Consider the following 26,113-nt stretch of genomic DNA (forward strand, 5'->3'; position numbering starts at 1 on the left):
ATACAACGAAGTGCACATACTCAACAGACTAGCTGGAGCTGATCCAAATCACAAATCCATCATGTATACAAGCCTCTCAAGGCGTTCTGGGGGGCTTGGGGGCAAGAAGCCATGGAGGGGGGGTGTATCACCATCAAGGGCTACCCACCTGCATCATGAAGACCAGATCATGGCCACCCCAAGTATGCAGAAAGTGAAGACGAAGTTCCTGACGGGCTCGAGACTTGCCCTACACCTGGTCCCAACGGCCACGGAGGGAGTGGATGATGGAGATCCAAAGCTCTGCCAAAGTTGCATATACTCAAAGGCACTCCTCGCCACAAACCACTTGACAACATGCCTTCCAAATGTGCCATCCTCTAAGACTTCCTATGATCTCCCATACCTTTGAGCGCTCTACTATGGGATTCAATACTTGCCGGATGGGTAAAGCCTCCAAGCCAACCATTGCACAAGACCCACCCTCGATGAGAAAAATCGTGTCCTACATCCCGGCCTCATACAAAAGATGACAGCCCTGGCTGATTGCCTGCCAGCAAAAAGTCCCCCCATAAGATACATCCAAGGCCGGGTGCCACATAGCGGAGGATACGGTAGGCTCCTCTCCACACGGGCTCTGCCGCCTCGCAAGACCAAAGGCAATGCTTCGGAGTTTCCAAATGCTACTATGGGCAGTGCTTACCACCTCCATCCTGATGCATTTGAACCAACCAACTCCCAACAAACAAACCTCCATGTGCCAAAAGCCAAAGGAAATATGACACCCTCCTCGGCCTCTAGCTGTCCTACAGGCGACGCCAAAATGTCCGACAGAAGGCATCCATGATGCTATGCTCCGCCCAGTATCTGCTGCGTGAAGGCACCCAATCCATGTCTTCCTACATTAGTACATGTCTACCAATCCTAGCTTTGTACTCCAAGAACCTCAAAGGCTTCTTGGCGACCACAGTGACCGGCCACAGCAACTCTCCAGGATCTCACTCCAACTCATCAAGTGCCCTGCTCTCCCATATCCAAAGGCACCACTCTCAAAACTCCTCCGAGGGCACATATAAGGGTCCAGTCAACAGGTCTTCCCCTAGAGTCCGACCACACGAATCCTCCTCCGGGAAAGGACAGCAATCTCCTCATCCTGCTGTCCTCTGTCAAGAGCCAACCACGCTCCCCATCCTGCATGGTAAAGAAGTGCCCGCAAGGGGCACCACCCACTCTACCTGCTATCTATAAGGGGATACTTGCTGGTGAAAATCTAGCAGCCCACACCTCCCCATTCTCCACCAGCTCTCGGATCTGGGGATCTAGCCACTCCTGAGGGATCGTTGAGTCAATCTCCCTCCTCCTCAACTCAGCTCCTCGCTAACATCCTGATGCGTACTGCAACAACTCCTGATCCGCCATCTTGTACACCTCCCTCCACGTCCTGATAGTACAAGCAAGGCCAGCCTTCCAACCAGCCCACTGGATGTGGGATCACTCACCTATCTATATGCCGTCCCGGTCTCTGACCTAGGGGTTCCAGACCACCGACTGGCAGTCTATCTCCTCCTAGAATCTTGGGGGCCTCTGAACTAGGGCCTTGCTAAGGCCTCGCCACACTCGAAGTAAACTGCGGAGGAAGGATGATCTGGGTGGCATGATCTGGGCATACGTGAAGATCCATCTCAAGGATGGCCTCCAACCCCCGCCAAGCCTCAGTCTGCACTCCTAGAGACCCTCCTGCAAAAAGACCTTCCAGGTCTGCTCTCCTAGTGTGAGACCACGGACCACTAGCTTGCCCAAAAGGGCCAAGCTGTGGAACTCTAGGTCAATGATCCCAAGCCCTCCCTCAGACCGATGCCGGATGATGGTCGCCCACACTACCTTGGCCGCCCGAGAGTCCCTGGAACTGTCTGAGCCAGCCCAAAGAAAATTCCACACTAGGCAATGAAGTTGAACCACACAAGACGAGGAGAAACACCAAGAGGCAATGTACCAAGCCGTCACTAGGAGGACCTAGTTGACCACCAGGGCTCGGCCCACTAAAGAAAGTCGGAGAGTGGTCTAGTAGGTCAGCTTCCACCTAATAGAGTCGAGAACTCGAAGAAACTGCTGGGTAGGAGTGATATCGAGCCCCACCCGAAACGCTAGATATCGGACAGTCTGTCCCCTGCACACCCATCTAAACCCCAAGTGGACACCCCACTCCGTGCTGGAGTCCGGATCTGTAAGAAAACCAACCGAATTTTGCCAATTCATTTTCGCTCCAGGTGCAGTGCAAAATACCTCCAGAGCTACTCCCACTCTCTCCAGCATCAACTCACTATCCTCTACAAAAAGAGTGGTATCATCTACATGCTATGAGTCGAGCAGCTCAATCTCCTCCCTCACCGAAAGTCGCAGGCCACATAGCCCACTCACTCGTGAGCAGAGGAAATAGGACATCGCCTCCGCAAAGACTAGGAACAGATATGGGGAAAGAGGGCAACCTTGCCAGACACATCTCTCTAGCCGAAACTCCTCCCCTCTCCTATCACCAATGAGAGCCCTGCTAGTAGTCAATCTATAAAGTGTCGAAACCCCGCCGATCCATGCCCTGGGGGAAACCTAGCCTCGCCATGGTGCCCTCTAAGAAGTCCCAGTCAACCCTGTCATAGACCTTCTCGAAGTCCAACAAGATTATTGCCAATTCCTGCCCACTATGCTAAGCCCACTCAGTCGCCTCCAAAAAAGTGAAGACATTGTCTAGGATGCTCCTATCCTGGACAAAACCTCTCTGGGTGTCATGAATGATGTCTAGAAGCACAGGGTGGAGTTAAGTCCCGATCATCTTGGCCAGAGCATTATAGGCCACTCCCTAGCATCCGTCCTGAGCTGAAAATTTCCTGAAAGGCCAGTAGTAGGGGGTCCTTCACCACCTCCCAGTAGGTAGTGAAGAAGACCTTAGAAAGACCATCCTCTCCCGAGCATTTGTGCCCATCCTGTGCATTGAAGGCCTCAGCTAACTCCTTCTCTGTGAAGGGGTCTAGGAGGGAGTGTCCCATCACCTCTGTGACCAGGGGCGGAATGCAATCCCAGACCTGCTGTCTACATCGCTATACTCTGGATGAGATTGCCTCCTGCTTAAAAAGTTGTCTGTAGAAGTCAACAGCAATCTCCAACAACTCATCTGGGCTAGAGTGAATCCTCCCGTACTGATCACAAAGGCAGCGAATTTGGTCTCCTGAGGTGAGAGGCTGATGCACCTCAAAAAATTACATACACATCATGTCCCCTTCCGCACCCAAAAAGCTGCTAAGGTACGCAAGGAGAACTCAGAGCGTCTGTCCTCAAGGCCGGCGAAGGCTGCCCATGCATGCAACTACTGCATGTGGAGAGTGGGATCTCCTGGTGCCTTCTACAGTAGTCTCTGCATGGCAGCTAGGTCTCGCCGAAGTGCTCTCTCCTCCTCCCAACTCTACTGCCTGGCCCGTAGGGTTGCCTCCTAGCAAATCCTGCTCGACTCAGCTAAGGACTCTGCAACCTCCTCTACAATCCGGTCCCCCCTGGCCTACTCCCTACTCCAAAGCTGCTCAATCTACCTCCTCATCTCCTCCCTCCTGTAGATCAAGTCTCGGATTCGACATGATCGCGTGCCATGGGCTAAAGTGGGAGTATCAAGAGTGAGGAGTACCAGACAGTGATTAGACAAAGTGGTACCGGCCAACTGCCCTACTCGGCCTCCGCAAGAGCACCCCCACTCTCCCACATAGAACCTATCTAGCCGCTCCAGAAGAGCTCCGCCCAACCGCCTATATCCCTAAGAGAAGTCCAGTGACCTCTCCCTCCTGTGGAAAGCTGGGTCCCGCCAACTATCACATGCTCCTATAGCATGGAGGATGGCCAACATCTCCTAGTCATATACATTTATCTGCATCTCCTTATCATCAAGCTTGCAGCTCTCAAATGCAATCACACCACCCTCTTCTAGCAATACTACACCAATACCCCTACCACTAGCATCACAATAAATTGTAAACATCTTAGAGAAGTTAGGGTAGATAAGGATATGGGCGGAAGTAAGCATTTCCTTCAACTACTTGAAGCTATGATCAGAAGTGGCAAGCCAAAATATTGATTCCTTTTTCAATCAATTAGTCAAAGGTGTTGCAATGGTGGCATAGTGCTTAATGAATGCTCTGTTGGCCTCTAAGGTCTCCAGGTTGCTGAAGTCTCCTCCAACAATCCAAGAGTCCACCTTTGAAAGTCCTGTTGCGATCTCCAACTAGAACCTGTTGCATGCCCTAACCTCAGTAGGAGCATAAACATTGAGGACTCCAAGGCATGAGTCCCCTATATCTAGTCTGATCCATAGGACCCTCCCTACCACAATCGTCCCGTGGTCTCATACACAGGTGGTGAGGCTCAGGCCAATAGAGGTGCATACTCCTCCACTCCTGTCATGGGCACTGATGGAGTACTCCCAGTAGGTGTGTAAGCTGCCTGAAAGTACCTTCCCTACCCGATGGGCCTGGGAGGAGGTGAGCTTATGCTCCTCAGAAGAAGTAAGATGTTGATCCGTTCGGCAAGGGCAGGTTATTACTCCTGCAAAACAATCAATTTTTTGGAACCACGTTCCCCACTATAGTGTATGATGTTCACGTTCCAGGATGCTAGATGTAGACTCATGGGGAAACCTGAGACTGACCGAACAGGTATCTGTTTGGTGTGAGGGGGGTGCAAATGGCCTCGGAAGGGGGAGGCTATGGGATAGGGTCGTGGGCGGGGGGGAGCTGAGATGCCTCAGTGGGTGGTGGGGGTGCAGGCCTGTGATCCTGCTGGATGGGACAAACGGGGGGGTGTTGCAGGGGTTCTAACAAGGGGCCCTCCTACTCTCTGCTTCCGTGGCTATGTCTGAGGGGCTAGCTGAGGCCCCCCTGCAGTCTCCCTCTATGTCATCGCTGGACCCGTGTGAAACCGTCAACATCCACCCCAAGTTCAAAGGTTATGCATTTCATAGTTGGCAAACAAGAATCAAATTGATTCTTATGAAGAAAGGCTTACGGAGTATTACAAATGTAAACGAGAAGAAACCCCAAGATATAGCCCAAAAAGCTACATGTGAAGTACGTGATGACAAGGCACAAGCCATCATTAAATTAGAGCCGGATGATACTTGCATTCATCATGTGGATGGATGTGACACTCCAAAAGACAATTGGGATCAACTCAACAAGTTGTTTGAATTTCGATCCAAAAAGTTCCAAGTTTGAGTTGCTAATTGAATTCTTTCGTTTAGAAATGAAATCTCAGTCTTCTCTTGCATCTCATTTGAATCACATGAAAGGCTTGTTAACTCAACTTGAAAGGATTGAACTTAAAGCAAAAGAAGACAAGGAAGAAGCAGAAGCTAAAGAAGAAAAGTATGAAGCATTATCCACGATTTTAAGAAGAAGAAGAAGAAAGGAGCTAAGAAGGCTCCTCTAGATGTGTCTACTTATGAAGGATTGCTCTCAGTGTGTGACTCTCTAGAGTCATATCATGTAACCCTTGTAAAATTCATTCATAACAGCCTTTGCTAAAGTTATTTTTTCTCAAGCCCAAGTCTCCTAAACTATCAAACCTCTAAACCACAAGTAATCAAGCCAGAAGAGCCTTTGATTATCTTGAGATCACAAGCCCATTGTGCCTCTATGAAACTCAAGGGTGGACATGTCACTGTAAGTCATGGTGACCAAGCTGTTATAAGATGGTCATGCACAAAGCTCCCTACAGTCATGAGTTTGAAAGGGGGTGTTAAAACCACAAACACATGATGTACTTTGGAGGTTGCACAAGAGGCACACACTACCTAGCCTCATTTATTTTATCCTAACCTTTGTACCCATCCATAAAGGGAGAGTCTCCCTACACCCACCTTGCACTTTATGTTAGTAATCATGTTTGTCATGCCTTGTCTCACTCTGAGTCAAACAAAGACTTTAGGAGCTCTAACTTGTTTGTCACTTGTTTTGACGGGGAAAATAGCTCATTCTAGAGCAATCAATTTATTGCCTTTTAGTGCATTTTCTCATCTAGTCAATATTTTGTATGCATTTCTCAGGCAGTTTCTACGTACATCAGTTTGCCTCACCTGGGGGACATTGTCCACCGTTTCTGAGATTTTTTTTAGCATGTTTGGCATTTCTATCAGCATTAAATGCTAGTCGGTCATATTTTGGCCCCAAAATGCAGTCGGCCAATTTCTATGATTTGTGACTATTTATTTGGCACTCCTTCCGCCTAGCAAACACATTAAATGCTAGTCGGCCATATTTTGGCCCTAGAATGCAGTCGGCCAATTTCTATGGTTTGTGACTATTTATTTGGCACTTCTCCCGCTTAGCAGACACATATCTTCCTCCTTCCTTGGTAGGTGCATATTCCGACTCTATCATCTTACTCCATCTCTGGTGTTGCTATCATCATCAAGCTACTCCGGTGCTCTCATTGACATTGTGGGCTGCGTACCAAGAATGATCAGTCCTCCTATATTCAGCATTCTTTCCTTGTTCAGTGCACATTTTTTTCTCCTTTTCTTGCAATCTCTCTCTATTCCTTTGTCTTTGTGTTCATGTTCCTTCTTCCGTTGCGCTCTCACATGGTACCATCACCTAAGAGAGAGACAGAGCTGATTTCTTTCAGAGGAGACCACCCCAGACTGCTAGGCAGCTTTGCCACATCAGCATTTTGCTGAAAACGTGACTTTCTTCTTGAAGGCGAAAGCTTCTTTGTGCAGGCAACAATATTTCTCCCCCATGTAACTCTCTACATTGACTTCCTTGTGATCCTATAACCATTTTCTCTTGATTTTGGGCTGTCTACTGCCAAAATGCAAATTTCTTGTGGGTGTTTTGCAGGATTTTGAGGATGTCTTACAACCAATTTCATGGCTTTGATGATAGAGAGGACCAGCTTGATGGTTTAGACTACTCGCTTTGGTCATGTAAGGTGGAGAGTATCCTTGATACCTTTGATCTTTGGGAGTTTATTACCCACCCTATTCCTTGTCCAATGGAGGATCCCACCGTTGGATCATCGATGGATCATGCAACCTTATGGGATCGGCTCAACTCTAGAGCCTAATCTTTCCTCTTTATGAGCTTAGAAGATTCTATCCTAGTGCAAGTGCGTAGGTTGCAAAAAGCAAAGGATGTCTAAACAAATCTTGCTTTCTTATACCATCAAAAGATATTTACCTACCTATTTACTCTCAAGAAGAAATAACAAATGCTTGTTGTTGATGATTCTCCTTTCATGAAGGATCATATTAATAGGTTGGAGGCATAGAAATAGGGAACGGCCGTTCCGGCCTGTAGGAACGGCCTAATGCGTTCCAAACCCTCCAAGGAGGTGAAACGGCCAAGAAATGTTCCCTGTCGTTCCCTGTTTGGAACGGCCGTTCCAGGCCTGTTGACTGAAATTTGACGTTTTTTCCCGTTTTTTCTTTTTGCTTGGGTCACACTTCTTTTACCACATATTCACCCATCTCCATTGCCTAATGTGCACACACTAATCTCTCTCTCTCTCTCTCTCTCTCTCTCTCTCTCTCTCTCTCTCGGGTTTAAGATTCAAAGTGCCAAGACAACCCACAAACTAATTAGGAGTCCATGCAAAGTTCAAATTTGATGCATTATCAACTCTTGCAAATCACAATCAAATTTCATCCTATCCTCAATTCCAAGGTATTCATCCATTTATATTATCTAATTTCAAGGGAAATTGGGATAATTGGGGCAATTCAAGGCAATTTGGAGCTATGGGGGTAATCAAGCCAATTTTGGGACATTTGGGTCAATTTCAAGCATTGAGGGGTATTGGGCAATTAGAGGACATTCTTTGGGGCATTTTGGGTCATGCAGGGCATATTTGGGGCACTTAAGATATGTGCCGTTCCCCTCATTCCCGTTCCCCGACCTTGGATGTTTCCCCCGTTCCAAGGGGTCCTGTCACCAGGTGGTGATACTTTTTACAATTGCTTTTCTTATTTACTTATATAAATATTTCATTTTTCTTTTCTTTTGTTGCTATTGCTTTTTACCCCCAGAGTTCTCTTGGAATAAGCGCGATCTTTGCATGGCCAGAAGAGGTAGCTATTGGGACAAATTGGACTAATGGTTTGTCTGAGCCTTAGGACCAGTTCCATATTAAATGGGCACTGAAGAATAGAATGCCAGTGGTTTGGGACTGTGTGCTTAGCCACTGGAGATAGTGCAGGACAATGAGCGCCAAGATAGAAGATACACATGTGAGAATGCTCATGGAATAAAAGTCACTGTAACTGAGCCACATTACACTTTTGATGTGGTCGCAATGATAAAAGTTGCACAAAACAACTTGAGGAATGCAAGGGTCACCATCCCTAAAATTTAGGGAGTTACCATTTTTGTGCCCGGTTATCAGACTCTCCAGTCCTTATTTGATGCCTGGAGTACAAAATGCAGCCGCTGGTTTTTCTCAGCCTAGTCGGCATATGGCAGCTAAGACAAGTGAAATGAATGCTGATAATGCATTTAAGGGACTCCTCTTTTTACAGCCACCTGTCTATGACAACCTGACACCAAAAAGTGCAAAGCCTAAAGACTATAAAGAGGGTGGTCACGCAATAAAGTTTGAAACCTTCAGTGGTATGCAAGATAAGCTAAAAGCTTTGACATTTATACAGCAGTTTGATGCAGCTTACACAGGAGGGAATTTTACAGAGACTTCTAAGGTGTGGAAGGCTGCAACTTTTTTGAAAGGTAATGTCTTGCAGTGGTGGAACATATTGTTGATGCAAGGATATGCACCTGCCACTTGGGTTCATTTCAAACAGTTGTTTGCAGCCTCATGGTTAGCTAACACATTTGAAGTAGATGTCATGACTGCATGGCATAAATTGGACGCGGCAAATTGTACGGATTTAGAAGAGTACAATAAGAAATTCCCAGTTGTTTCTGCTTCTACAATTACTTCTGTAATGAAAAATCATATTTCTGCGTACTTGGGTTTTGCAAAGCAAGTTAATGAAGTTGACAGTAATGTGTCTGTACTAGATGAAAGTAGAAGGGCTTTCTTGGATAAATTCAATGACTGTTTCTCAGATTCGTTACCAAGAGAGTTACCCCCTAAGAGGCCTGAAGATCATACCATAGATCTTGTTCCAAGGACTAGTCCGCCCAATAGGCCACCGTATAGGGTCAGTGCAGCGCAACAGAAAGAGATTATGACACAAGTTAATGAGCTTTTAGATAAAGGACTAATCGAGCCCAGTAGTTCTCCGTTTTGTTCACCTGTGTTACTAGTTCAAAAAAAGGACGGCTCTTGGCGAACGTGTATTGACTACAGAGCCTTGAATAAGAACACGATCAAGAATAGGTTTCTGATTCCGAGGATAGATGACATTCTTGATCGATTACAGGGAGCAGGAATGTTTAGCAGGATATATTTAAAAAGTGGATACCATCAGATCAGAATCAGGCCAGAGGATATCCATAAGTCTGCTTTTAGAACGACATTTGGTCTCTATGAATTTTTAGTCATGCCGTTTGGATTGACCAATGCTCCTGCTACATTTAACAGGATGATGGATAGAATTTTCCGCTCTTATCGAAGTTTTGTTGGCACATTCTTTGATGATATGATTATCTTTTCAAAGAATGAAGAGGAGTATAGAAAACATCTAGTTGCAGTCTTTAATGATCTTAAGCGTAACAAATTGCTCATTAATGGTAAGAAGAGTGAATTCTTTTTGGAAGAGATTCACTTCCTTGGGCACATAGTTTCTAAAGATGGTGTGAAGATGGATCCTGCAAAGATAGAAGCAATTGTCTCTTGGCCAGACTTGAAAACCGTTCATGATGTCCACAGTTTTCTTGGCCTATGCTCTTACTACAAAAGATTTGTAAGACACTTTGCAGAGATTGCTTCTCCTTTACATACGCTTGAAAATAAGGATGTCAAATGGCAATGGACTGACAAAGAGAAATCAGCATTTAGATGTTTGAAGGGGAAAATGACTACAGATCCAATACTTATTTTGCCAGATCTATCTAAGCCATTTGTAGTGCAGTGTGATGCATGTGGAAACAGCATTGGTGCTATATTAATGCAGAATGGCCGAGTTGTGGCATACGAGAGTAGAGTACTTTTTGTCGTTGAAAGGACTTACCAAATTTATGAGAAAGAATTATTGGCTGTGATCCATGCACTCTCTAGTTGGAACCACTATTTGCTTGGTGCTGATTTTGTAGTACAAACGGATCATCAAACACTTAGATACTTTCTCACACAGGCTAAATTGTCAGAGAAATGCATGCGTTGGGCAAATTTCCTATCCATGTTTCATTTTCAGATAGTGCATGTGGAAGGCAAGAAGAATGTAGTTGCAAATGCTTTATCTCGCAAACCACAGGTGTCAGCTGTTTCAATTCCTTATCACCATGAATTGGATGATATGAAAGAGCAGTATGCTGATGATGAAGATTTCTCTGAAATCTATGAACAGTTGATCAATGGCCAACATCATGATCATTATGTGTTCAAAGAAGGCTTTATCATGATGCATGGAAGACTATGCGTTACAAAATAGCTAAGGCCGAAAGTTTTATTAGAAAGTCATGCTCCATTGTATGCCAGACATCGTGGTATTGATGCTACAGTCGAAGCGGTAGAGACTTTCTTCTATTGGCCAGCCTTGAGGTCTAATATTGATGCATATGTTAGACCTTGCCTTGTATGTCAAAAGGTCAAATTTGATAGACAGAAGGCACCAAGGTTATTGCAACCACTGCCTATTCCAGAAAGGCCATGGGAATGCCATGGATTTCATTTTTGATCTTCCAAGAACTTCTTTAGGGAATTATGGAATCTGCACTATCATTTGCAGATTCAGCAAACAGGCACATTTTATTCCTGTAAGGAAAAAGATTAAGTCACAACACATGGTAAAGATATTTATGCAAAATATCTTCAAATACCATGGAATGCCACGGTCAATTGTCAATGATAAAGACCCAAGAATGACTAGCTTGTTTTGGAAAGCATTGTTTGAAAACATGGGCACTACGCTGAAATTTTCATCTTCTTTCCATCCACAAACTGATGGACAGTCTGAACAAGCAAATTCGACTGTTTTAGATTTACTGAAGTGTTATGTTTCAGATCATAAGACTTCTTGGGAACACTACTTGCCATTGGTTGAGTATGCATACAATAATACAGTGCACTCATCTATTGGCAAAGCACCTTTTGAGATTGTGGAAGGTGGAAAGAAATTGCCTCACATTTTGCATGCAAAAGATAACATCTTTGAAGCACATCGTTATGTAAAAGATGGGAAGAAGCATATAAAAAGGTCAAGTATGCCCTAGAAAAGCCACAAGCTAAACAGAAAAGAGCTGCTGATCGTCATCGTCGGGACCTCTTGTTCAAAAAGAATGATTGGGTCTTATTGTGTTTTGAAAAGGCACGTTTGAGAAAACAGAAGGACAAGGAACGTTTGTTTCCAAAGTTGACTATGCGTTATTATGGCCCTTTTCAAGTCTCAGAGAAGATCAATGACATAGCATATAGGCTGAAATTGCCAGAGAATTGGAAAATTCATAATGCATTCCATGTGAGCCTATTGAGGCCTTATATTGGTGATTGGTGAACTGCCGGAAGATTTGGTTCAAGAGGAACAACCTGAAGTAGAGGAATTAGATGAGATTCTAGTTCCTGAGCAGATCCTGGCACATAAGGATAGGAAAGTGAAAGGTAGAGTTCTAAGAAGATTTTTGGTGAAATTCAAGAACTATTCACCAATGGATGCCAAATGGATGGAAGAGGCTGAATTGGCATATTCGCCTCAGTTATTCCACCTTTACCGAGAAGCTTTCTTACTAGATTCCATAGTTACTTAGAATGCTTTTTGAAGCAATGTACACTCTCTATTGTACAGTTGAATATTGTATCTCATTGAATAATGCATAATGTATGGCTTATATTTAGCATTAACATGTGTATCATTGAATGAAATCTCGGTGCTTTGAAGTTGTATTTGTTACACTTCACTTGAATGAATATGCATGTTGCGACACTAATGAATCGCGCATACGTGCTATCGCCCTGTGTTGCATCCAAAAACATGTATATTAGAAAGGCTCCTAATAATCATAGTTGGATACAGGATGTAATCCTCCATCTATGTGAGACTTGAACTTGCGATGACACAAATGGTAGTGGGAAAACTCCTACCATCGCCCCGTGTCATCTGTTAGCAAGTGATACATGCGATGGCACTAATAACATGGAGAATCTTATTATCGCCCTGTGTCATCCATTAGCATGTGTGGCATGCAATCGAGGTCGCTTGCTTCTTTCAAGGATTTGGGGGGGGAGGGGGGGGGGGGGTTGGAGAGGGGAGGGGATATGTTACCAGGTGGTGATACTTTTTACAATTGCTTTTCTTATTTACTTATATGAATATTTTATTTTTCTTTTCTTTTGTTCCTGTTGCTTTTTACCCCCAGAGTTCTCTTGGAATAGGCGGGATCTTTGCATGGCCAAAAGAGGCAGCCATTGGGACAAATTGGACTAATGGTTTGTCTGAGCCTTAGGACCAGTTCCATATTGAATGGGCACTGTGTGCTTAGCCACTAGAGATGGTGTAGGACAATGAGCCTGGCCAAGATAGAAGATGCACATGTGAGAATGCTCACGGAATAAAAGTCACTGTAACTGAGCCACATTACACTTTTGATGTGGTCACAATGATAAAAGTTGCATAGAACAACTTGAGGAATGTAAGGGTCACCATCCCTAAAATTTAGGGAGTTACTATTTTTGGACCCCAGAATCTATTCGCGTCATTGTCTTCGCTTTTACACGAGGATTAATTCTCTGGTGTGCCGAGGTCAAATTTTGCACCGATCATGGAGAATTTTAGACCGGAAGGTTTAAACGGGAAAATTATTACATATATGCCATGTGGCACAAATTCCCAAAAGAGAGAGAGAGAGCATTAAAAAAAAACGTAATAGGCATAAGGGGCGGATGGGAGAATGAAGTTTGGAGGAGCTGAGGGCAGATTGCTACAAGAAAACCAGCCATGGAGAGTACTTCTATGTCTCTGACTCAAGCACGGAGGTAGAGCTTGCTCCCTCTGATCACCTCTTCTCTATTCTCAAAAGAAACGTTTTTGCATGATGGATTGATTCCATCGAAGGTACAATTCTGTGTTTTTCTCTGCACTCTGCTCATGCTGAATGAGAACAGTGAACTATGCACATGCTGAATTGTAAGAACAGTAAACTCTGCTCATGTTGAATAAGAATAGTGAGTTCTGCACATGCTGGACAGTAGAAGATGTTGATCTGGACATGCTATACTACCCTATGCAGCTGGGATTTACTTAGAAGAGATGAAAACCAACTGTTCACAGGTTATGTATTTTGGAACATTACCATTTTTGTAATTTTCTATTTTTTAATTGATAAAGAAATACCGAGAGGAGCGCCGGTCTTCGAGGCCAATCTGGTGTTGAGCGAGGGAGAGAGATCTCTGTTTATGTGTGTGTGTGTAAAGTCCAGGTGTTAATTGAAGGAACTACCGCTTTATGTGAGTCATAGACCAATTTCACATCCCGTTCCCGTTCTCGCTCCCCATTCCAGGTAACTATGGTTGGAGGATATGAGGGCTCAGCTTGTGTCCCATGGCAAGATGATCTCTTCAAAGGATAGGGCTATGATTCTTTTGACTCAACTGCCATCTCCCCAATTTGATTTCTTCTACACCAACCTTCTTACATCGAGGACCTATTCGAAGCTTCTATGGAAGGAACTTTCCCTACTTTTTTTGGAGCATAACGAGCCAATTAGTCACATTGAATCCACCTCCATCAACACTTTTGTTGCAGATTCAAGAGGGGCAAAGAAGAAGAAAGTCAAAGGCTAAACGACAAGGGAGTTCTTTAGGCTTTGACTCCAATTCAAAGAAGCCTAAATGCCCATACTGTGGGAAGGGGACACATCCAGAGAAGAAATGTTGGAGGAAGTACCCTCACCTTCGTCCAGGAGCAAAGAATGGAGCTGAAACATCCAAGCCTTCTACCTCTACTCCAACGGTTATCCATGAGTCAATGTTCCTTCATATTGTTAAATTGGAGAAGCCTTCTTCAGTGGTTGCCTCATCTTCTGAGAGGCCTTGGCTGGTTGATAATGGAGCTTCTAGTGATATGACTCCACGAGGTGATTTGTTGCAGGATCTAAGCCCTTCTGAGGGTTCCGTCAATGTTGGTGACATAGTATCAGTGCCTATTACTAGTGTTGGCCCTTTGCCTTTGTTTCCTCACCACGCTTCGAGCTCCCTTTCATAGACCCTTTATGTTCTAGACTTGGGCTTTCCATTCCTCTCAAGTTATGGCCTTACCAGGCTTGGTACCAGAGTTGTCTTCACTAAGCAAGCCATTTGTATTGAGGATTCTTCTATATAGGGGCTGTTATCATGACAGGTTGGCAGGATAGCGGGCTTTATAGGCTCCATTCCCCTTCTCTTATGCAAGGTCCTCAGAGGCAATTGTCTATTGCTACACCCATTCCCGCTAATGCACCACCTATTCCATAGGTTTCTTCCTATCCCCCTATTGAGAAACCACTTCATCAGTTCACGCACTTCATTTAGGGTTTTGCACTGACAATCCCAAAAAGGGCCGGTATCCACATTTTGGCCACTTTTTCAATGGGCGCCCACATAGTGGTGCACCACCCTAGACAGCTTATGCCTATAAATATGCAGTCACTTCACTCATTCTTAACCTCTCTCGTCAATCATTCTTCGCCACCTTCTTTGGTTACCACCGCCACTTTCCTTCTCTCACCAACCCCTTCCACTACCCTCGCACCCCTTCAGGACATTGCAGTTCATGGCTCACGGCTGCCTTCACCGTCAAGCTCCACCTTTAATTGCATTTTTCAGTTTGGAGGTCCTCTCTTCGCCTAGCGTCATCATCTCCAACTTAGCATCAACATCCTAGCTTCCTCTAGCAACAATCTATACCACCTAGCGTCAATGATTTCATCACTCATCTATCACAAGGGTTGCTGGGACCTGCATTTTTGCAATCTACCTTCTCCTCCATTACTTGGCGTCACCCGTTTGTCACACGGGCTGTTGGGACTTGCGTTTTTGCAGCCCGCCTCATCCTCCATCATTTGGTGTCATCATTATCCACTTGGCATCAGCATCTGACCTGCTCTCCCTGCGTTTGACAACTCCAATACTCTAGCATTTGAGTTTTGTTGCCCACGTCACTCCCCGGCATCAAAGGACAGTAGTTTGCTCCCTCAACAGCTAGTGATCATCTTCCACATCTCTGATGGCATCAGAGGACTATGGTCCTGCTCCCTCGACAGCTATCCTTCACCTTTCAGTGATTACTTTGATAGCCCATTGCCCGAAGGACTGCGTTTCGATCCCTTTATTGTGCAAATTTCCCACATGTGCTGCTACCTAATTCAGACACGATAGTGCAGTTATCTTCTTAGCTTCGGCTCCGCTGTATCAACTTTTCTTCTCAAAGCATGATTCACTGCATCATCACCATGTTCTTCTTGTGTTTCTAAGTTTCTCTTCTCTCTCAATGTTTGTCATACACACTTTATGTTACTCCCTGCAAACCCTACTGTCTCTCTATATTGTCGCTTATTTTTGACATGGTATCAAAGCATACCTGTTATTTTGATACCCCCATCCTCTCTAGTGGTTCCCTTGTACCCCCCATCCCTTTTAGAGGGGGAGGATCCCGGTGATGTGGTTATGGGTTCCCTGGCCCCTAGTGTTTTAGAGGGGGTTTCCTAAGGAGCTTCTTCATTGGCAATCTTCATCAACGGACTTTATCCACCTTTGCATTCCTCTTGCCACCCTAGGATCCGTTTCTTTCTTGGCGTTCTCTTGTCATCTCCTACCCATGAGTCTCTGTCTAAGTCGTCAAACGAGGACTTTAGGAGCTTTGACCTATGAGTCACTTGTTTCGACAGAGGAGGTAGCTCATTCTAGAGCCAGTTTATTGTCTTTTAGTGCATTTTCTTGTCCAATCGGGATTTTGTGTGCATTTCCCGGGCAGTTTCTGTATACATCAGTCTGCCTCAAGTGCTAGACATTGTCCATCCTCTCCCAGATTTTTTTGAGCATTTCTGGCATTTTTACCAGTATTAAATCCTGGTCCAAAACCAGTATTAAATGCTGGTCAGTCATATTTTGGCCCCAGATTGCAGTTGGCCAGTTTTTATGGTTTGTGCCTATTTATTTGGCACTTCTCTCACCTAGTATACACATATCTTCCTCCTTCCTTGGCAGGTGCACACTCCGACTCCGTCATCTTCCTCCGTCTCTGGTTCTGCCATCATCATCAGCCTGATCTGGTGCCCTCGACGACTTGACACCGACATCTTTCTATATTCAGCATTCTTTCCTTGTTCAGTGCAGATTTCTTTCTTCTTTTCTTGCAGACTCTCTTTGTTACTTTGTCTCAATGTTTGTGTTCCTTCTTCCGTTGCGCACTCTCACACTTTAGCCACCAAACCTTATCTCTTTACAAAACCCTAATCCATCTTGTTGTATGACTATAAAAGCGCACCCATCTTTCATGAATAAACACGTAATTTGCTTTGTAGTTTCATTCTATCATTGTACTTGTATACGTTCCCTCCCATTCTCTTTTCAAATCTTAATCAGAAATGGGCACCAGAAACCGGTGGTTTGGGCTAGCAAAGCACCTGCAGCAGCAATGATGATCACCATGGCAGAAAGACAGCCACCAAGCCAGCAGAGCACTAGTCGAGCTGATGGAGCTCGCATGGAGGCTGGGCAGAATGATGACAATGTATCACATAGTGTTGAATGAAATGTGGTTGTCACCCTTGGTCCCTGTTTATAAAGTTTCAGCTGGCATTTGTCCTACCCAAACTCAAAACGGACACTTCAAGTGATTTCCCTTGTCGAGGCTGTTCAGGAGCCAAATAAAGTGGACAATACTTTTGTACTTTATTAGAAATAATTCTGGCCTAGTTTAAGATAATATTGTCTGCCATGAGCATAGTACACATCATGTCGGTACAGTTAGTTATGTGTCGACCCACTAGTAGCCATGCTGATGTACACCTAGATTTTTACACCACTAAATAGTTTCACAGCCACAATACTAAAGTTTTGTCCCAATGACCATAATATGTGCCTACAATGCAGGAATTTAGGGGTTATTAGGTAAATTTAGTTGTGAGCCCCATATTAGTGTGTTTCCCAGATGAGTCCAAGAAAACCTCGTCTACACTAATTGGTGGCTACTACATTGAAAGCATTACATTCTTCAGAGTATTAACAAGAAAACGGAGTTGAGGCACACGTTACAACTATTGGGTTTCACTTGTTCAGGAAAGGTAGCAAACTCTCATGCATTCCACCAACACCACTACATTCACATCTTTGCAGAGAAATCACAGACTGAAATTGATATGCAAACGGGTGAATTCTTGCCATCATCCGCAAGAAAACACACTATTTGAACCTGTTGAAAATAATTAAAAATTGTGACAAAAAAAGATTTACAAACCTGCACAAGTTCCATCAGCACTGATGTGGAAGATAGAGCATCCAGGAAGCGTTCCAGGACAAGCAACGCATCAGCTATAACCAGCATGCGCCAGCTTTTTGCTGGTCCTGCCTTTTCTAGTGATATGAAATGCAGGCATGAAGCAATCATTGTGCGTAATGAAGGAAGAATGTGCTTGACAATTACAAACTCACCGAGCTCTCTTCCTGAAAAACTTTACAGGGTCACTTTTTGTGTAGCTGAGAAATCTACTGCAAACTATCAGGAAAGAAAAAGGAAACTCTGCTAGCTCCTTCCTTCAACTTTTCTTTCAGAAATTTGAGATAGGTGAACTTGTTACCAATGCCAACAATTGTGTCAATGCCATAAGCAGTAATGTCCCGTCCAAACTGCTGCAATAGTGGTATGACTGTCTGCAGGAATACGGTGACCGTGCATACACAAAGAAAGCCTCAAAAAATGAGAAAACCTCTTAGCCTCACCATGAACAAAATTGATATGAAAAGAATACAAATTGTTTGCCCAACCTGACTGATTGTGATAGGAACCCCAATTTCTTGGCATGTCTCAATCAGCAAACATGAAGCAGCCTGTGCAGGACCATCTTCTGTTGGTTGTTGCAAAGTAGATAATACTGTCCGGTGCATGTACTGAAGGTAAGCAGTTAAGCCCACCGACTTTATAACATGTGTTACAAAAGATGTTCGAAGGATGGAAGCTTTGAGACTGGGATTCCCTTGGCCCTACAAAACAGTACCCCATGCAAGTGCCAACTCAACCATTCTGAAATATGCTCCTGGTTGCAGCCACCACAACAAGGACCAAATCATGGATAATATAAAGCCAGTTGATACCCAACAAAAGACAAAATAGAGCTGTTTCATTAGCTTAGCATCCTCTCTACATCTAACAATTGACTCTATGAAAGAGCTCTACAGAAAAGAAAAGTTGTTGTTTCAAGATTGGTACCAGCTAGCAGAATTTCTTTTACAACCAAATAGAAAGAAATAAAGACAACAAGAAAAAAAAAACATTCTTCATTTCTGATTTTTTTGGAAAAGTCTGAGTTGATGAGTGCTTGAATTTTATCTAGAACACATATTTGCATAATTCAGATACAGTGTAATTGGCAATGAGCCATGCATGGAAGGGGAATGTATCACTGCATGGAACTGCCCACGTGCATCTTGCAAAACAAGTCTTGGCCCACCCAAATGAGTATGACCTGATGTCAAAGCTCCTAATGGAGCCGGGACTCATCCTACACAGCTGGTCCCAACAGTCGTAGAGTGAGTGAATAATATATGTCTAGAGCTTTGCCAAGGTCACATATATTTAGAGGCATCATTTAGCAGCATGCCTTCTAGATGTGCCACCTTGTGAGGCTCCCAATGATCTCCCAAAACTTTTGAGTGTGACTATAGGCCATCTCATGGGCTACATGATGCCCTTTGTTCCATCATCCGGGCTCCCTAGGCATTTAAACTGTCATTAAAAACAATTGTTTCCCCTAGTGTCCTAGACACTAAGTGTCACTAGGGTTAAGGTTTCCTATGATGATTAAGTTGTTTTTGGGTTTCATTTTACTATAGAAAGACCCTTTGTGCATCATTAGCATATAAGTGTGGCATATTTCATTTTGGTCAACTTGAGCATTGTACTCTTAATGCAAAATGCTATGCAATGGTGACACTTGGATAGTGCTCTAGCAAATAAGTTGTTCACTTGCCCAAGCCCCCTTTTACAATCATAGTCATCCAGAAGATGTGGATAATGATACAATTATACAAATAAATAAATGCATGTGAAGCAAGAAATGAACCAAAATCCTATCAGCCTCAAGAGAAGAAGGCCGCCCCCTCTCAATATGGAAGGGAAAGCTAGAGGGAATCACCCTCTCTTTATCAATCTAAAGTAGGGAGGGTACACCAATGCCAATCATGGGTAGCAAGTCTGTAAAATTATTTGATGAAGGCACAAACTCTAGGTGGATGGTGCCTAGCTAAAACTGCTCTATGGCAAAATGGAAGTGAACACCAACATGCTGCATCCATGGACTGATGAAAAGGTTGCATTGCATCTTGCATACCCCATGCATTGAGATTATGTTCTTGTAAACATGCATATGTATACATTTATCCCTTTTCAATAAAAGAGTGGTCAACTCTTGATCAACCACATTCATGGCAACTCACATAGCAATCTCCTAAGGCAGACTCCCTTTGCTTTCATCTATCTTCTTTGCTTCATCCCATATTCCCCATAGATTTCTTCATCACCGACACCTAGCGGTGGTCAAGATAGCTTATCTATTTTGTGATATATTGGATCTAACTATCCCTTTATTCTCCGTCCCTTTTTTCTTTTTTAAAGTCCAATGTGGTTCCATCTGCCATTTGAAAGCCGACAAGCACATTCTGTCCGATGCCTTGGCCTCTCTGGGGTGATCACTTGCTCCCTTGGTAAGATAATCATCACCTCTGTAGTCTTGGTAGGCCACTAGGCAACCGACATGCACCCTTTGTCTGATGCCCTAGCTGCTTTGGAGTGGGATGTCTTGGGACAAGGTGGTTTCATACATATAGTACGATACGTTCAGCATGTGAATATGTACAATATGGGACATACACAAAACTTTTAAAAATAAACAACGTTTTTTCGTATGCTCATTTAAAAAATGCGTATAAAATTATATATAAAATCAGCATATGCACATATAAAATATGCAACTTAAAGATAGATTATGGAAAGGATAAAGTTTCATGAATGAGAATTTAGAAAACAATTACAAGGCTATATCAAGTTGAAACTAGAGTCATGCAACAGATTCTATTGAGTATTTCAAAAAGATACAAAAGAGCATATACCATAGCACATGCTATGACTCAATGCTCATAAAAGGATTCAAAGTGACAAAATACAAAATAACTCATGACTCATGAGAACTCATCATCAAGCCCAAAAACATCGAAAGGTGAAGAGCCGCACTCACAAGAAGAGGCCTTAGACAGCTCATCTAAGTCGCCATCATTGATGGCATTCCCATCATCATCATACTCAAGCTCTCTAACTGGAGCATCCTCTACTCATGCTCTCTAATTGAAGAGGCCTAAACATTGTGGAGAAGAATGAGAAGAAAGCAGATGAGGAGAAAGCAGATGAGAAGAAAGGAGAAGAGGGAGAGAAAGAGGGATTTGGAAAAGGGAAAAGGAGAGGTTGTAATATGTATGGATGTAGCTTGAAAGTGAGTGAGAGGGAGAGGGAAAGAGAAGAAGAGGAAGAGAGAGAGAGGGATAGAAAGAGGAGAGCAAGAGAAGGTGAGGAAAAGGGAGAGGAAGAGAAAGAGGGACAGGGATAGGGATAGCAAAAGGATAGGGATAGGGAGAGTGAAACCCACATTTCTTCTTGAAGAGGATGGTAATTCCCCTATCAAGCACTTAATTACAGCAATCAGCAAATAAGCGTAAATTGAAATGCACACTTTTACCTTCAAAATATTGGACAATGGACACCCTGTTAGCCCCAAAACCAATGCCCCTTTCTATATTTTTTCAATTGCCAATGTATTTATTACAAGCCAAGATTCCACAATCTCCTTGGCTGATCCAAAAGCCCCTTGCTAGTCCAACAATCAGTGAACAAATTGGGAAATTTGCCTCTTAAATTTCACCTAAGAGTTGCTCTAATTGGACCCCAACTACCCAAATGCTGCCCCAAATTTACAATTGATGGCTTGGCATTTGAAATCCCTGTAAATACCACAAACTACAAGTGTTGATTTCAGTGTACAATGCCTTCTACTGATTGCACGAGTCCCGAGGTGGCTGCTAAACCCTAATTTTGCAAAAATTTACGATTTCAACAGAATTCCCTTTGTTGTCCATCAAATTTGGTTAAGATCTACTCCAAATAGCTCAGATAAGTTGAGATTTCCTAAAAATGGACTAGAGAAGGTGAGAGAAAGCCAAGGTGAGAGAGAAATCCAAATTGAGAAAGCCAAGATGAGAGATAAATCCAAATTATTTAACAAGAAAATCCTAAAATCTATCTACTACCTGCTCCAACTTGCATTTAATGCAATCACCTACTACCAGGCACCATCCATAATGAAATTGCTAGGCCATTTACAACCTGGAGTGGTTCCCAACCTTTGTTGACCTTAGACTAGCATTAATTAATTAATTCTAGTCCCTAGTGTCACAATTGATACTTATTGGCCAAACAACTGTCCTAGGGTCAAAACTAACACCAACTAACTACCAAAACCTGGTTAGTATAACTTATCACAACTCTTACCTTTCACACCTCCACTGCATTCTCAAGGTCCTTGGCCTATTACTATGAAATAATTACCATATACATCACATGTGCTAAACAACCTTGCATATTTGATTAGTAACTTAATCAAATATTATCGGTAAGATTAAAGCATCTCAAAATTTCACGTCCCCATGACAAACCCCCCCTTGAAATCCCTGCAATCATCCTCGATTACACTGTATTGTGCCAAAGGAAAGCGTACTACACTGGAATTTCCATAAGGCATGATGATCAAGTTTGGCCATTGTTGTCTACCCATGCCATATACCTAAATCTTATTGCAAACTTTCAAATTCCAGCTAGCATAAACATGACATAAATCTGAAAAAACAGTCCAGAATTGTTACTAGGAACCCATTGGATGCGTCCATAACTCATATTTTTAACTGTTCTAACTTCATAACCATAGTAAAGCATATTCTCAACATAAACCATGGCTAAAACTATCAATAGCATTTGCTAACATGCTCTTGTTCTTCCTAGAACCAGCTGTAAACCATTGAAAACTAAGCATAAACTAAGCATAAACTGATCTCAAAATTGAGGCAAAAGCTCATACCCAACTAATCATGAATTGATCCCAAACTAATGGAAAAGTATAGTCTCAGAGCCATGGCAATAACCATACTCATTTGCATACATCTTAGAGTGGCTAGCACACCAAAAGCATGACCTCATGGTAGACATACTATCAACGTAGTACCTTGGATGCATGCTAAATACATCCGAGATCCACTATATAAGAGAGCTATCCAAAATTGGTGCATCAGGCAATGCTCCAAACCTCTGCTCTATTGAGCCTAACTAAGCCCGAATTGAAGTGGGCTCTAGCTGAAAGGCATCTAGGTAAAGTTGCAACAATTAAGTGGTTTGCCAAGTCGTCCTTTTCCATCCAATGTGCATCCATTGTGAATAATTCTAAAACTTCACCAAATATCTCCTGGATACTTTATCTTTGACCTTTCTTTCCTTATGTGCCAAGATCTTCTCAAATACCAAGATTTCATCTAGCTCCTCAACCTCATGTTGAATTTTAATAGATACATCTTCTAGCATATCACTACAAAAAGGCCATAACGAACTAACACGAAAGGCATTGTGTACCCGCCAATATGGAGGTAATTTCAGTCGATATACCACATCGCTGATATTTCCAACACCTGGAAAGGCCTATAATATCTCATACTCAACTGCAGGTCCAACCTCGCTCTTCCTTTCATCTTTTTCAGCCTTGCCTTTTCAAAACACAACAATATATAATCACTCTCTGTAAACTGCAAAGCACATCTATGGCGATCAACTATTTTCTTTTGCTTTTCCTGTGATCTCTCAAGTACATACTTTATCTTTGCATACGCTGCATCCAAGTTTTCCACATAACAATCAGTCTCAAAGATTTTATCCGTAGTCTACAAAGTAGAAGGTATTTTCTTGTCACCTCAACCACCTCAAATGACACTTTGCTAGTGGAACTACACATTGTATTGTTATATGCAAACTCAACCAATGGCAAATACTACTCCCGCTGTGTCTTGTGGTCTGAAATATAGCACCTCAAAAGATCCAACACACTAGAATTTGCTTCCTTATACTGACCATCTGTCTACGAATGGAAGCATGATAAGAATTTTAATGTGCTACCCATATTCTCAAACAACCCCTTCCAAAATAAACCGGTCATCCGAGGGTCTCGATACATGACCATCAACTTTGACATATAATGATACTTTAAAATGTGCTATAAAAACAATTGTGCCATATGATCAGCCTTTATTTTCTTCCTCCTTGGAATGAAATGGGCCTATTTGCTAAACCTGAAAATGATAGTCCATATTCCATCATTCCCTATGTAACAAACCTTTTGTATATCAATTGTTACAAAGACATATTGGCTCAATGATTTCAATTTAATTTTATACTCATGTACTTTGAAAGGCGATTTGTATTATTTAAATGTTTTAAAATGTGATTAAATATGCATATTTCTATTTAAGGGTGGTCAATGGCCAAAATGCCCTATGAGTATACTTGGATCGTCATTGACAAGATACCCAAGAGAAATTAAAAGTTTAGTCAAGCGGTCAAATTGACCAAAAAGCTCAGATGATTAAGATTTTTACGCTCAAATAGTCACATTGACTAGAAGCCCATATAATCAGTGGTTTCAAAAAGTGAAACTAGATGCTCATGATCAAAGAAACGAACCATGAATTGGTGAACCTATATAATGAAACTCTTCAAAAGCTAAATTTGGCAACTCCTAAAATTTAGTGCGTTACTATTTTCAAAAGTTGTTCAAATGAAAATTATATTTCCGTCAAAAGCTCCAGAATTTCGCAAGGAACAATTTTGTCCTCAATAACTATCTCAAATTCTTAACCATTTGAGAGATTTTTTTAGTAGAATGTTGAAAATCATTTTTCTCTAGAAAAGTGACATGTGGCATCTAAAATAAAACATGTGTCATTTTAAATAGAACACGTTTCAATAAAAACTTATTATTTGTAACCTCTACTTTCCACTTTTGAGCAACCAAGTCACATCTATATTTTGGAGGTCTCTCTCTTCATTTGAAATAAGGTCTCATGCTGAAATTTCAGCCACATGCTTTGTACTCCCCTATCTATCTCTCATTCAAGAAGCACTTTCTACTCAGCTTGATCAAATCCAAGCACTAAAGAAGAAAATCAGCTTGATGCTCGGAGTTTATAGAAATTAGGGTTTTAAAACCCTAATTTTCAAAATTGCAACAAATCAGCCCTTTTTATATATGGTTAAGGCACTTGGTGCTCATGGTTTTATTTCAATAAATTCCTATAAAGGGGGAGAAGATGTGCTGCAAAAACAATCATGTCGTATGATCAGTCTTTATTTTCTTTCTCACCGGAATAAAATGGGCTTGTTTGGTAAACCTGCAAATTATAGTGTATATCCCATCATTCCCTATAGATGTCTTAGGAAGCTCAAAAATAAAGTCCATTGCAATGCTCTGCCAAGGCATATCTGGAATAGGCACGGGCTGCAACAAACCCGACATCTTTTGCCTATCATGCTTTACCTTCTGGCATACGATACATGTCTTAACAAACTGTTCTACATCATGCCTCAAAGCTGGTCAATAAAAGAAATGCTCCACTACCTTGACCGTGGCATCAATACCTCTGTGTTCTGCATACGGAGCATGACTTTCAGTGATAACTCTAGATCTTAACTGCTTTGTGACACACAATCCTCCATGCATCATCAGAAATCCATCTCTTAGCACAAAGTGTCCATGCCTTTGGCCATTGCAAAGCTAATCATAAATATTATCAAAGTCCGAATTAGTAACATATTGCTCTTTCATGGCATCCAACTCAGTGTGATAAACCATGCTACGGCTGAAATTTGTGGCTTATGTGACAGTGCATCAGCCACAACATTCTTTTTACCATCCAACTTATTCCAAGCTGTCATGATGTCCACCTCAAAGGTACTTGTCAACCATTTCGATGCAAACATTTACTTGAATTGTACCCACCTTGACGGTGCTCTACCTTGCATCAAAAGAGTGGACCACCACTCTAATGCATTTCCTTTCAAGAAAGTGGTTGCCTTTCGAATCTTCAAGGACTCCGTGAAGTTTCCACCTAAATAGGCTGCATCAAACTGTTTAATGAAAGTCAAAGCTTTGAGTCTATCTTGTACACCGCTGAAGGACTCAAACTTCACTACTTTTCCACCCTCATCATAGTCTTTTACTACCCCTTTGGGTGTCAAGTTGTCATACACTGGTTGCTACAAAAAGGGTGCATTTGCTGAATTTACATCAAAACCAACGTCAAGCAAAGCATCTGCATGACCAACATTCATTCCTTGAGCCCCATAAGCATTCGAGGGTACAGATGCAGTACCGAACATGCTACTTTGTGCCCCAAGCATCAAGCCAATGCTGCCATACATAGGGTTTTGCATATTTCCAACCATACCCGAATACATTGGGCCTTGCACACCATGCATTGATTGCTACCTACCATAGGGATTTGTGCCATACATTCCCGTATGCGGATCTTGTCCAACCATAGCATGAAAAATCATGCTTCCACCAAAATATCCTGGCTACCCCATCATAGCATACATGCCCGACTGTCCAAAATCCATTGGATTGGCACTTCTGTGATGGCCTTGCATTTGCATTCCTTGCCCCATAGGTACCAACTGTTTTATTTCATTACCATCTTTGGGAGCTTCAAA

General features: G+C 42.8%; 1 protein-coding gene across 5 annotated transcripts in view; it reads right to left on the reverse strand.

The window, feature by feature from the left end:
- Nucleotides 1–26,113, reverse strand: part of LOC148014468 (protein serine/threonine kinase) — a 138,692-nt gene that overhangs the window by 67,948 nt on the left and 44,631 nt on the right. For all 5 annotated transcript variants that reach the window (XR_015688590.1, XM_087666256.1, XM_087666255.1 and 2 more), the window contains 3 exons: nucleotides 18,088–18,303; nucleotides 17,901–17,973; nucleotides 17,561–17,766 (listed from right to left, as the gene is read on the reverse strand). Coding sequence is in view for 4 of the 5 variants with exons in the window: in XM_087666256.1 (XP_087522382.1) it covers nucleotides 17,561–17,766; nucleotides 17,901–17,973; nucleotides 18,088–18,303 (495 nt within the window). In the remaining variant the exon portion in view is untranslated. The remainder of the gene's footprint in view (nucleotides 1–17,560; nucleotides 17,767–17,900; nucleotides 17,974–18,087; nucleotides 18,304–26,113) is intronic.

Source organism: Lygodium microphyllum, chromosome 25, assembly GCF_053477565.2.
Source record: "Lygodium microphyllum isolate KBCC chromosome 25, Lygodium_microphyllum_v1.1.10, whole genome shotgun sequence".
NCBI classification, from domain to species: domain Eukaryota; kingdom Viridiplantae; phylum Streptophyta; class Polypodiopsida; order Schizaeales; family Lygodiaceae; genus Lygodium; species Lygodium microphyllum.